The sequence below is a fragment of the Xylona heveae genome (assembly GCF_001619985.1).
Source record: "Xylona heveae TC161 unplaced genomic scaffold L228scaffold_5, whole genome shotgun sequence".
Classification (NCBI taxonomy): domain Eukaryota; kingdom Fungi; phylum Ascomycota; class Xylonomycetes; order Xylonales; family Xylonaceae; genus Xylona; species Xylona heveae.
In genome coordinates, this window is record NW_017264197.1 from 514,330 (window position 1) to 527,080 (window position 12,751).

Here is a 12,751-nt window from a genome sequence, read left to right on the forward strand (position 1 = left end):
TTCCCGACTTGGCCTTGCCGCTTGGGGGCACGGTCGTGCCCGATATGGTATCGCTATGCCAAGGCGGCCATGTTGTCCAAGCTTAGGCTGAATTGTCTCATCCCGGAGCTGGACAACGACCCACCAGTTCGTGGACTGATGGTCTGGTTCTCCACTTGATCGACAACACCTCAACGGTGATGGGACGACACCCCAGAACACCCACAAGCATGCATGTGGAAGTGGTTTCAGCCAAACTGGATGCCTACCAAGAGCCTTGCTATCAAAGGTACACTCCGGAACCAATAAGGGCCAGCTACCCTCGATTTGTCCTGTCCAGACACCCCCATGGTAGCCTCCAAGAGCCGCCCATCTGAAAAGCGACACGCCTACCACTTGTACAGACCCACAATGCGGGCCCTCAATATCTGCATGTCTGCTTTAAAGAATAGGCGTTGGGCGCCCTGAATTTATCATTAACATTTCGATTGCCTCAGCCCTCGCCCATTTTCAAGACGATGCCTCTCGACGGTGCCCACAGTACCAATGGCGTCCAGGATCGACGCGGCGGACGGGCCGAGCCTCGCCGCAGTGTCCGATTAGGAGCTTCAGACAGCATGACGGAGGTCCTGCCGGTTCGTGAGGAGGCCGAGTGGGTCTCCGCGCAGAAGCATACCATCGAGGAGCAGCTTCGGACAGGATCTGCCATCCTCGTGTTGCAGAGCAACTACACCGATCGAAGCCATTGTCGAGCCGTTGTCTGCCCGCCGCGGCAGGTCACCGGGTGGCCCAACATCTCTTCGGCCTTCCGGCTCAAACTCATGCACTCCAGGTCAGCGTGTGACCCTGCCGAGCTTCCGATCGTCCTTTGGTTCCTAATGGCTGGTGCCGCTGACAGTGCACTAGGACTAACGAATACTTTCACGTCAGTTGCATGGAACGAATGCTCGACCTTACGACACTCATTGAGCCGGGGTACTTCAAAATGGAGGGCGGCGTGTCTCTAGTAGGCATACTGGGCCACACGCTCAAAACCCAAAGATTCCACGAAGCGATTGAGGATTGGTTTGGTTACGGAGGCCGCACGTTCGATCCTTCCGCTTACAGTGCGTATCGCAAGGCGCACAGGAAATGGGAGGGCGATGTCGGCACACAGAGCATCCGCATCAGCTCGCTGGTCACGGCGACGATTGCCTTTGCCCACCTTGGCCAAGAGAGCCCACAGTCAACGAATTTTTCCCGGAAGAGCGCATAGCTCGGACACTGAGCGATGTGCTGGCGTTGGTGGATGATCTTTGATGGATCTCGCGGGTCCTTGGGGAGAAGACCTCGGTGGGGAACCTCATGCAAAGACCATCCTGCCGGGAATGGAATGCCGATAATGGCCTCGAGGATTGAGCTCTTACCTGTGATGGTCTCCACTACCACCAGCTGTTAACAACAGCATTGCGGCGGAGCCAAAGATTCTTGGTAGGTAAGGAGGGCGTAGTCATCAGATAAGTCTTTCGTCGTCGCTGGAACTATGCAAAATGCAGTGGCATGGACAGAGGTCAGGGGCAAAGCTCAAGTTCACTCAGAAATTTGTTAATTATCTCATCGTTGCCAAAAAAAAAAAAAAGCTGAGGCCTGCACGCGTGCTTCCTTAAAACAAGACGATTTGTCTATAGATAGGATGGAAACGTATTACTTTGACATTACTTTGCACCTGTTTGCCGGTGCGTGAAGGAATTTCAAGAACGTCCAAATATTAATGAGCTCTTCTCTTTGCATCATATTCAGCAGTGACTTGGAGATTCGAAGACGCGAGAGAGGCCACTGCTGCATCGCGTACGTAAATGCGGATTTATCGTCCGTTATGCTGCGATTCGCAAGCAGTCAACAGCGTAGTGCAAAGACGAGCCAGGTCTCAGCGGCCGTAGCATCATCTACGCCGTGGAACCGTCTTTCTTGGCTCGGTTCGCTCGACCCGCGAACGTTCGATCGGTGGGACTTGTGCTTCCTGCTGAGCTTCTCGCCACGTCCCTATTGTTCGAGGATTCGGATGGCATACTGGTGCTTTGCCGTCGTCGACTGGCTACGCTGGCCCCGCGTGAGATTTTCAGAGTCGCTGGTATCCGCGTGGCTTGCGCCTGCGCCTCGATCTGTGCCGCGTTGACGAACGGCTGATCGGACCATAGCGCCACCCCTTCGCACAACAGCTTCTGATCTCTTTCTCGACAGATGCGTGGGAACAGCACCATGATTGGAGCTGCACCATCCGACGGGTCTCCCTCGGGGGACTCGCCACGCATGCGCCAGGTCGTGTTTTCCTGACGAAGATTGATTGACACGCTGATGTCTTCCTCACTGCGCAGGCGTCTTTCCCACAGATCCGCCGTCGTTTCGAGATATGCCGACAGATCCCGTGCGAATAGATCGCGGTCGGTATCGGACAAAAGAGGCGCGGCCATTCCGAGCACGTCAGTGGTTGCTCTGCGAACGCTCTGGACGCGTGCCTGAGTCTCTTCGAACGCATAAGCCTTCAAGATCAGCGAACGCATGACGCCCTCTTGCAGCGGGTGGTGCGCAAGTCGATCCAGCAAGTCACGCGGGACGCGTCCTTGTCGGACGACGCTGGGATCCTGGAAGATGGATTTGACCAGTTCATTGGCGATCAAGGATTCGACCGCGGCGGCGCGCATGTGCTTGGACGCTGAGGAATTGGAGATGGCGATCGGACCGGAAAACACGCTCATGAAGCTCGATTGCCACAGGCGCTGATACACATCGTCCTGCATAGCATGAGCAACCGTCTTGGAAATATCCTGTCCATCCTGCATCGCACTTACTCGGTTGGCCTCCTGCGGCAGGTCGCGGGCAAAGTATCGCTGCGACAGCTTGTAGAGCTGCTGGGACAATTGTTCGAGTTCATGTTCACTGTCACGGTCAGCGTCACCGTCGATCGGGGCCTCGGTGTGCTTACAAGTCCTCGTCGAGATCTGTCAATCCAAGCGCCCGTTCCCGGCTCTCCGCCAGGTCTTTGGAGTCCTTTATCTGAGCTCTATAATTGACCAGTAATGTCTGCGCCTCCTGAAGTTGCTGTCGCGTTTGGTCAAGAGCACCCTTGTTCGTCATCAGCTGCGTCTGCAAATCCTGCACCTCATTCGCGCGGATTGTTTGAGCCCTTGAATGTGTTTCCTGCAGCTCGTCCTGGAGCTCAGCCTCTCGGACTCGCCACGTGCTGTACCGACTGTCATAGTCGTCATGCAGACGCGATCGTACGGCGTTGGCTTCATCAAGCTCCCGCTGCTTCTCCTTCAGATCTTGCTGCATCTTCGCCAGCTGCTGTCGCAGCGAGCTAATGTTGTCCCCTGCTTTTTCCACGTCCGACAGATATGGGGAATAGGCAAGAATCTCCTTCGTCGCGGTGACGAAGGCATTCCATTTTCCCGGAGGTAAAGACTCGGCATGGCGATTCGAAGGCATCCTTCACGCTTTGGGCAGATGAATTGTAAGTCAGATTGATGCATCAATCACTTGAGTTGCTCCCACGGGCCACGCTGCCGCATCTTTATCCCGTTCTGGCTCCTGGGTTCCTGGCTGTGTGGCGTCTTCGTCATTGGTTCAGGAGCTCGACATCGGTCATGCAACACAAAGCGTGCTCTGTTGAATTCGCGACTTGCGGAGAGCATCAATCGTGCTTGTTAGAAGGCACTGTTGACAGGGCATGCAGGCCGGGACGAGCCTCGACACAGGTGGTCCTTGACGTGTTCAAACGCAACTGCGCGAAGGCTGTTGCCTTGCTGTCTGCCTGGCGCTTGAGCCACGAGATTGGCCACTCCGATCGGCTCGGCTAATGCTCAGTCGAAGATATCCATGCTTAACCCGGCAGGATAGAATGGGGGACGCCCCGATTCAAGACGGTGCAATGGCCAGACGTTCGTTTCGCGGGAACGCTAGGATGTCCAGATCTGAATCAATAATTCGCTTTGCTAAGTTACGCTCAATATACTATCATCATTGGCCGCCCATCATCCCCGGCTGTCTGGCGGCTTTGTCCCTGCTCGCACCCTCCTCCAAAAATGGTAGGACCGGCCCCTCATCGCTTGTCCGCGTTTGGTAACGAAGTAAGCAGTCACCGCGTCCCCTCGATTATAGGACACGTCGCCCGCAAAGGACAATATTCGAGTTTAGACTCTGTCTTTCGTTTGGGGCTGTTCGAAGGTAGGGTGATCTGACGGGTAACCACGCGCCGCAACGAGGCCGAGTCCGCTCGAAGCCAAAGCTCCTCAGGCTTGATTGGCCATCACGAATCGAAGGTAAGATATAAACCTCAAGAGCGGGGAATTGTTGGTGCACGGCTTGCAGGGTACGATTAAATTGGTCAACGAGATGGGTATGGTCAGGAAGTAGCGGATGATCGTCTGGCATAGCAAGCAAATGGGGGCCTTCGGATGGTGAACCAGTGGTCAAAGGCATGGGCCGGGCCGCTGGGTGCGATACCATTGGTTGTCGCCGTTCCCGTGGCGAGGGTCATGTCAAAGGGCAACCACCAGCACTCGGTGCATTTTAGGCCAAAGTATCACCGGGGAAATTTAACACGTCGTTCCCCCACCTTATCTTACACTTGTACCTTTTGCCATAGCGGTTTGAACCCTTGATTGTAACGTAGGAGTGTTGACCATGGGCAAAAGGAACCTGCATCCAGGAGTGGGGTACCTGCCAAGGACCCCTTGATATACTTGTTCTGCGGCGGCATCAACAGAGACTGCATGCTCCCGATCAAGAGTTATAGCGTTGTCGCATCGAATTTTTCTAGCGAGGTCCTTCTAAATGCCTATAAAGCATTCCAGCCTCCTATGATCATCAATTCACATGTATCCATTCCTCAGCGAACGGCAAGCTACCTTCTTCAGTCAATTCAGAAGCTAATCTATCGAGTCCACAATCTTCCGTTGACCTGGCAGCTTTTCTATCCCAACGTTCCTCTGGTCTGTTCGAAAGACCCGTCTGCTCTGTTTAGCTGTCATCTTGACTGTCACAGGGCAAAATGTTCGAATGCGAGACCTGTACAGACTCCTTCTGGAGCAATGACGACTGTGTGGCCCATATGGATGACTTTGACCACTGGCCTGAATGTGAGACTTGCAACAAACAATTCCGCACTCAGCATGCTGCGGATCAGCACATGGATGACACAGATCACTGGGCGCCATGTTTTGAATGCGAGACCTGCAACAAGGAGTTTTGCACTCAGCAAGCAGCAAATCAGCATATGAACGACGTTGGACATTGGGCACCTACCGTCCCATGCGAGACATGCGAGAAGAAATTCCACACTCAGCAAGCAGCAAATCAGCATATGAATGACGTTGGACATTGGGCACCTACCATCCCATGCAAGACATGTACAAGAAAATTCCACACTCAGCAAGCAGCAAACCAGCACATGTATGACACAGATCACTGGCTCCACTTGAAGTGCATGACTTGCACTAAAGAGTTCCATACTCAACAAGCAGTGAATCAGCACATGAACGACATAGCATGCTGCAAGAATGGTCTTTGAGACCCTGGCCTTACACATGATGGAGCAAATAGAGATTAAGATGCATCTAAATGGTGGATATGATAAGATATTTGCCAGATGGGGTCTTCTGCTAGTATAGTCTTACGGAGATTGTCAGCCAGTCGCAGCCAGGCTCTCATGGCTTGCCGTTGTAGTGACCACCAGAAGAAATACTTGACCTCGATGCAACTTGGCCATGAGGCCAAGTCCGTCACTTTGGAGCTCAGCGAACACGCAAGCGATAATGCACCACCTATCTCATATTCGTCGCAAACGGCCGAAGTGAGCATGCCCAGAGGGCGTGGCCTTCATTGATCGAATAGCAAAGGAGCATAGATTCCGATCGACTCCCTTTACAATAGAATCCTTCATCCTCGTAGCAATGATATGGTTATTTTGATAGGCAATGACGAAGACGTATGCCAGCTGCTCCGTTGAAAGTGTTCCATGACGTGGGGCGCTCCAGCAGATGCTGATGCTAGACTTTGTCATCAGCTTGTAAGGTGTTAAGCGACATTTCCCCGGAGATGCAATCACCCGAAATCATTGAGCACCGTGAATCCAAACCGGAATACATACAGAATGACGGCCATGAAAAGGCATTCCAGTCGACGTTCACACGTGTCGAAAGTGGGCTAGGTCGCCCTTCCTGAACTATGCGATGTTGACCAGAATAAATCTATTTCCAGATGGCGGCTTCGTTTCAGACAACGTGCTTCGCTCAAATTTGATCCTAGAAGCTAGCTTTGAACCCGTAAAGTGCCGGTTCACCCACATCCACTGGGATGTCAATAGACTAGAAGACCAAGCTACAGGAAATGATTCAACCACCAAGCACGCCTGGATGCCCAAGAAGCAGACAGGTGGAAGCTCATATGGACGCTAGATATTCGGAGCACGGTGTCACATGATGCCTGAAACCGTGCTAGGGCAACAATTGCACGTGCTTCCCATTGCCACAATGCCGTGCAAATGTCGGCTTGCGGCAGCCTTCCTGCGTCCGGACTGTGGAAAAGTGAGCGCAGACTAGTGAGACAGAAAGGCCAAAGGACGAAGGCTGATTGCATCAGACCACGAGCTTCTCTTCGCTAATCCACCAGCTTGAGATATGCGGGAACGGCAACCATGACCATTCCCACGAGTGACGTTTCTCTAGCCGAGAAGCCTTGGCAGCGACGGCCTCCACCTACGCATTGGGAAACATGGAGGTGGTGCCGCAGAAATTGTCAGTTTGGGCGGCCGTAACTGTAAAAGCAGAAACAGTGGTCTTGCACGCAGGATATGAAGGACGGACAGCGGATCGCGGTCGTCTGTGGAGCCCTGATGCAGCTGAGGGTGTGGGAAGTCCAAGAGTCATTGGCTGCAAGTCAGTAACTCCGAGCTTGTGCTATCTGCGTTTCAGCCAGTTAATCAGAACCGATCAACTTGGCGCCAGGGCATAAGATATAGACAGAACCGTCTCCAGTGGATGCCAATCCAATCTGTCTGAAAGGTCGTGACGATAGTGTTGAGTGACACGACCAGCAGTAACTCCAGAGTCCTCACCGCGGGTCAGTCTGTCCGTCTCACACTGAATCAAGCGCCAAAAACCAAAACATTGCAGATTTCTATTTCATTATGTAATCTATAAACCTCTAGAGACTGTTGTGCACTGAACTACTGCGATGAAGTCTGCGATGAAGTCCCCAAAGAGTTTCCCGTAATCCTAGACGTACATTCCATCAATACGACTCTCCTGACCGAACTTCTCTAAGAGCTTTTCACTCGATTCCGCCGCCTTTTCCAGATGTTTGTAGCTCACTGGCTCTCCGTCCACTGTGGCAAGGGCGTGGGCAATAGAAGTAAGGTGTTTGATCTGATGATGGTCAGCTGGGTGAGCATTGACTAGCGCCGTCGGGAACGAACCTCTCGTCCATTCAGACGAATATTGTCCAACTGTTGCAACTCATCGAGCTTAACTACCGCAGGACCCTGGACTGTGTGTGCTTTGGACAATGAATGCTCCCAGATCTCCCTGCGAAATTCTCTTGTTAGATCCTCATATTTGATGGTCAGATGGATGCGGCTCATGATTGCTTCGTCGAATTGTATCATCCGATTCGTTGTTAGGAAGAGGATTCCTTGGTAATATTCCAACTTCCGAAGAAAAACGGTCACGAGGCGATTGTGGGTATCGTGGTAGGAGGTACGCTGCTCCATGAACGCATCTGCCTCATCTAAGAGAAGCACGGCATTGAAGTGCTTGGAAATCTTGAATATGTTTTCGAGTTGCTGCTCGAGCGCATGGGAATCACCGTGGTCGACAACAAGTTCACCGGCCGATATCTGGACAAGTTAGCGAGCCCGCGATCAACGCGAAGGGAAATGCTTACTGAATAGAGTGGGAGCTTGAACCGCTCCGAGGTTGCCTCGACGGTAAAGGTCTTTCCGACACCGGGCGGGCCACTAGGAAACGTCAGACTTGAAGCAACCGAGAAAGGGTTCTTGCCAGCGTACTGTAAAAGGATGTTCAGGCCGAGGCCCTTGCCATCGATCCCATTATCAAATGGAATGGTTTGCACCAAGCCCAGACGGGTTTTTGTCAGCGATGAGATGAGTGTCTTGGTCTTTGAGGCTACCTTCAGATCGTTGTAGGACGTGAGAGACCACTGCACGTCCTGAAGAGCACCGACCGCACATTCCACTAACTTCTATTAGTCATGCAGCCAATCCCGTTGCAGTCACGTGCCACATACAGAACATCTTCTTCTTGAAGCTGAAGCAGCAAATTGTCGGACAACAGACCAAAAAATCGCTCTCGCTCATTTGTTGCGCTTCCACGCTATCTTTTTGCATTTTTTCCTTCTCTTGCTCACGTTTATCACTTATCAGTGTATCAATCTCAATGATCGAAATACCCTCGTTTTCTTTTGCCCGGATGTCATGGAGCCTGGGTCGGGAATAATTCGGCAGCATTTCTCGGAAAAACGCTGCGTCAACACCCACCTGACTGTTGAGATTGATTCGAATGGGCTTGCCGTTTTCCATGAAGAATGCGTTGCCGGTACAGTGTTGAATGTGCAAACCGGCCAGATCACGGAACTTCCGACCTCTTTCTACCAGGTTTTTGCGGACTTGTTGGCGACTCGGATGATGGTGTAGAGGAAAAGCCTCGAGAGTCTCAATTGGTTTCGATCCCCGGAACTTCAGAATGCGCAAATAGATGCCTGTCTCCCCAAACTTGACTCCATCGTAGTCAAGGAACCGACACTCGAGCTTGTAAAATTCCACGCTGTCTTGCGTCGTCTCTTCCCCAGCGTCGAATACAACACATCGCGGCTCTCCTGATCCAAAGCAGGTGGTATAAACGTGGAAGCCGGGCTTGAAAAGTGCCCAGAGAAGCTCATAGGTGATATGGCCATGCTGTAACATTGAACCGAGACGTTCTGAAGTAGAAGCATATGCGTGCTTCAGGTGGTCGATGAGCAGGCGCAAATGCTTCAAGCATGTGGATTCACTGTCTGGGTCACCCTCCAAGCTATCCGCACACTTGTCGAGCTCTGGGAGGAAATGAAATAAGATATTTTGCTCGATCTAAGAGAAAGTCAGCGTTTTCCATGGACTTGGTGTTCGTCTGAATCACCGATGGTCTGTCTTCCATCAGGCTAACAGCCTTGACGTGGTGCAACAGCTCACGCAGGATATCGCGCAGCCATTCCGATTTCACGTCAATGTACGATGTCACCTCCTGTGATCTCCGATCTAGTCACATCTTAGACCTCCAACTTTCTTGAAGGGCCTGTCTACTTACCAACCCGTTCACGCACAAGGAAAATGTACTCATCGTGGCTTTCTTGATCTTTAACAGTCCGTGACTCGACAATCTCGTACTTGTATGACTGTTCGTTCCAGCTATGGAGGTGTCAGCGGGAGTTATTGAAGACGCCTGTCCCTGGCAGCTCTTACGTTTCCGAGACCTTTTTGAACTCGGGCACCGATGCGCGAGCCTTTTCAGTTGGATTGGCAAGCTGTGTCGCCTCGCTAGGCCCTGTTTCTTGCTTTCGATTTTCCAGTGGTCTTGCTGTCATTCCCTCCGCGGGTGCTCCGCCATCGCGTCGCGATTGATCGTGTGTCATGATGGTCACATGAACGATGTTAAACACTGGTTTCCACGGGATCGATGACTCAACACATGGAGCTGTGCTAGGAGCGTAATGTCAACAAGATCCGTTGATCGTGGAAGGATGTCTCACCTTTCAGGAGTCTCTTTGAATTCTGTTTCCAGGGCACCGCCTCCCCGTTGCGACTCAGTGGACTCAGGCGAGCCAGTTGGCCCAATTGCAGGATACGCCGTTGCAACGACGAGTCTCTCAAGCAAGTGCGTAAGTTCGTCCTCATTGGGATGAAGGTGCTGAAATTCAGGAATTGGGGTGTTCGGAGGGTTCGGAGGGTTCGGAGGACTGGTATTAGGCAACAGCTTCTTGGCCATGATGGAAATGGCCTCCGCGAGATGCGCCGAAACAATTTGCGATCCCTGGACATATGCAGACTCAGTGGCAAGTAAGTTTGGGTGGCTCTGAACAGGTGCCATTTTTGGGAGAGAAAGTCAAGCTAATGGGGTTTGCTGAACGATGGATGGGCAATGTGGCCGCAGAACAAAGTGAGCCAGCAATGCCAAAGATTGATGTGACTGTTGACGAAAATCTGAGAAACTTGCTCCCTTTTATGTCTTCGTCGACCTCCCTCGGGTTTCCTTTGATCGTCTCATCCTTGTGGCAATTGTTCTAACCTGCATGCTCTAAATTGAACTGCGCTCGAGGGGAAAGATCAATCTGATTCGTTCTCACCAGCTAATATTCATAGGCCAGGCATACACATACGCACATCAAGAACCCTAAAACTAATTGGGCAAATTATTTCGCATGCGGCTTTGAGATGAGTACTGTGGCTATAGCGCCTGTAGACTTAAAAAGATAAGGTATTGCATGCTATGCGATGTGATCATATCGCGATATGCATGATGAACAAATTAAACCTACATAAGACGGGAAAATTTCTTGGAAGAATATGTGGGAAATGTGGTGGTAAATGATCTGGGAAACGTCATGAAAATTGCCGTGGTAGATGTCGTGGTAAATGTCGTGGTACATAGAGTTTACACATTGACAAGTATTCATACAGTTTCATAGGTCTATAACGCCACGTCGGGACTGGGCCGAAGTGCCAGCAGGCATTCCAGGGGTGGTTGTACTGCGATCACGGTCAAATTTCGCTAAAAAAAAATATCGGGCATGACTAAGCTGTTTGGTCGGCGCATCGCTTCGCTGGCGACCCCCCCACTCGCCCGTTATCCACTCGATCACAGGTCAATTGGCTGGAAAAGGGCAAGAATGTGAGCCAGCATAGGCAAAAGGGAAGAAATGGCCATTCTTGGAGAATCAGCAGTCCACGTCACAATAAATCTCGCCCTTAATAATTCCAGCAGTGAGTAGCCCTCGTGACTATGATGCCCCTCCAAGCTCATGCCCCCCTCGCCCGCCATCCCCATGCTTGAGCTGCAAACTTATTTGACTCGCCTCAACTAGTCTGCGTGTTCAAATTTGCACCTTTCGCAGGAAGTACGTGAACATACTCTTGCGGTTATCACCTTCCTAACTCTATCATGTCTAACGAATAATTTTGTTCATGCTTACGCAGCTGAAAAGCAACCCATTGAACGTCGACACCCTTTACACTCAAAGGATTAACCCTTGCTTGTTACCCAGTCTTCAACTTCCTGAATCTACCGTGCACAATCGCACATTGACTGAAAAAGGCCAGAAAAAGTACATACGCCTCCCTCATGAATCAAGGATGCCGCTGATGAGGTGTCTATAGGTTTGGCTTAGGTGATTGATAATCTGAAATGTCCACCAAGGTTCGCGACCGACATATTTTCAACCGCTTTTCTTTATTCTGCTAATAGGAAACTACCAGGTGGGAGATGTTGCCCTCAACGGAGAAGAAGAATATATCCGAGGGCATATATTTGACGCAGTGGACCATGATAGGCACATCATTGGCAGGGGCACTTTGATTATGATCATTCCTCCTACCGAGGAGAATACGAGACCATACAGAGACGTGAAAACCGATATAAAGATTCACGTTCCTCCGAAACATGAAGTCAAGGTGGTAGATGCCCTAGTAAAGATGACCACATAGGGCGCAATTTCAACAAATTGAGCAGCTGCAAACCGAATCTTTGTCCAACCCGCAGATTGATGGACATATCTGCATTTTTATCCTCGGGGACAATCGTCACGAAGCAATCGGTTGTCTCGTCTCCAGCCGCCCTCTCCATTTTCCATTGAAGGCTGCTTTCAATCGCTTGTTGCATCACGTCGCCGAGTTGCGGAATGAGACCGACCGGTGCTTTCGACCACATGAGTTCGATTTCTAGAATGTATTTAGCTTCGAAAGATTATGATTAATTCTTCTCACTCACGTCTGCCCATGCTTATCTCGTTGTTGGACATGGACTGTGATGCGACCTGCATGGTTTGCTCTTCGTACGTTTCCGGAACGGCCGTCTTGCCCTGCAGCCTAATGGCGTTGTTCGTATTTTGTATTCCGCTTATGTTCAACACTAAGGGAGGTAACAGGAGTTAGCCTCATCACGATTTCTGGATCGGTAACTCACTATCTAAAGAGACTGGAATGTGGTTTTGGATGGCAAGATCTCGGATATTCGGTTGAGAGAGTCGTGTATCATTCTTGATGAGGTCCACAAGTCTACTGCGATCTTGCTGTTTCATATTGGCGATGATTGCTTGACCCAATGCAATAGCACACAATAAAAACGAATGAGGGCCACTGTTTTCGAGCAAGTCACACAAAAACAGCTTGTATTTCTGGCGCTTCCTAGTCTTCGGTGCTGTTTGCGAGATCGCAATGGCATCTGCAGCACGACGTTTTTCGATCTTGCTAAGGCATCCAAGTACAGCTACCTTTTTAGCCTTGCCAACAAGACGTTTCATAGCATCAGTAGTAGTGAGAGGCTTTTGTCGCACAGAGCGTCGTTGTCGCTCCATATTAGAATAACGGAAGCAGCGCAACAGGCGAGGGAGAAGTCGCGGAAGAGATCGTGGAAGAGATCGTGGAAGAGGTTGTGGGGAAAGTTGTGGGGGAAGTTGTGGGAGAAGTTGTGGGAGAAGTTGTGGGAGAAGTTGTGGGAGAAGTTGTGGGAGAAGTTGTGGGAGAAGT

At 51.1% G+C, this 12,751-nt stretch overlaps 5 protein-coding genes across 5 annotated transcripts in view; 2 read left to right on the plus strand and 3 right to left on the minus strand.

Annotated features, from left to right (window-relative positions):
• Nucleotides 1-497: 497 nt before the first annotated feature.
• L228DRAFT_268022 (hypothetical protein) lies at nt 498-1,234 on the plus strand (the record flags this gene model as incomplete). Its single annotated transcript, XM_018335064.1, has 2 exons — nt 498-811; nt 886-1,234. The coding sequence occupies 2 exons, from the start codon at nt 498-500 to the stop codon at nt 1,232-1,234; spliced, it is 663 nt and encodes a 220-aa protein (XP_018188188.1).
• Nucleotides 1,235-1,904: 670 nt separating this feature from the next.
• On the minus strand, nt 1,905-3,444 carry L228DRAFT_268023 (hypothetical protein; the record flags this gene model as incomplete). Its single annotated transcript, XM_018335065.1, has 3 exons — nt 1,905-2,750; nt 2,808-2,895; nt 2,942-3,444. The coding sequence occupies 3 exons, from the start codon at nt 3,442-3,444 to the stop codon at nt 1,905-1,907; spliced, it is 1,437 nt and encodes a 478-aa protein (XP_018188189.1).
• A 1,254-nt stretch (nt 3,445-4,698) lies between these two features.
• On the plus strand, nt 4,699-5,665 carry L228DRAFT_132337 (hypothetical protein). Its single transcript, XM_018329105.1, has 2 exons — nt 4,699-4,835; nt 4,900-5,665. Exon 2 carries the CDS (start codon nt 5,009-5,011, stop codon nt 5,525-5,527), a length of 519 nt encoding a protein of 172 aa, XP_018188190.1. The 5' UTR covers nt 4,699-4,835; nt 4,900-5,008; the 3' UTR covers nt 5,528-5,665.
• A 1,248-nt stretch (nt 5,666-6,913) lies between these two features.
• Nucleotides 6,914-9,775, minus strand: L228DRAFT_131240 (hypothetical protein). The gene is made up of 7 exons (XM_018329104.1): nt 9,473-9,775; nt 9,318-9,418; nt 9,150-9,268; nt 8,263-9,100; nt 7,900-8,210; nt 7,433-7,852; nt 6,914-7,382 (listed from the first exon to the last, which is right to left on the minus strand). The coding sequence occupies exons 1-7, from the start codon at nt 9,640-9,642 to the stop codon at nt 7,233-7,235; spliced, it is 2,109 nt and encodes a 702-aa protein (XP_018188191.1). The 5' UTR covers nt 9,643-9,775; the 3' UTR covers nt 6,914-7,232.
• Nucleotides 9,776-11,672: 1,897 nt separating this feature from the next.
• L228DRAFT_260795 (hypothetical protein) overlaps nt 11,673-12,751 on the minus strand; it is a gene marked incomplete at its 3' end in the record, with an annotated part of 1,303 nt that continues 224 nt past the window's right edge. The window contains exons 2-4 of the mRNA XM_018334289.1: nt 12,189-12,749; nt 11,994-12,134; nt 11,673-11,944 (exon numbers count right to left, since the gene is read on the minus strand). Coding sequence (XP_018188192.1) covers nt 11,673-11,944; nt 11,994-12,134; nt 12,189-12,579 — 804 coding nt within the window. The 5' untranslated portion in view covers nt 12,580-12,749. The remainder of the gene's footprint in view (nt 11,945-11,993; nt 12,135-12,188; nt 12,750-12,751) is intronic.

What these genes read in the sequence shown, in the direction of transcription:
- L228DRAFT_131240 (XM_018329104.1), bottom strand. Translation starts at nt 9,642, where the DNA reads ATGACACACGATCAATCGCGACGCGATGGCGGAGCACCCGCGGAGGGA. An exon ending in TGATGGAAGACAGACCATCG is followed by an intron (nt 9,101 to 9,149) that starts GTGATTCAGACG and finishes ACTTTCTCTTAG; the next exon opens with ATCGAGCAAAATATCTTATT. An exon ending in TTCGTCTGAATGGACGAGAG is followed by an intron (nt 7,383 to 7,432) that starts GTTCGTTCCCGA and finishes GACCATCATCAG; the next exon opens with ATCAAACACCTTACTTCTAT.
- L228DRAFT_132337 (XM_018329105.1), top strand. Translation starts at nt 5,009, where the DNA reads ATGTTCGAATGCGAGACCTGTACAGACTCCTTCTGGAGCAATGACGAC.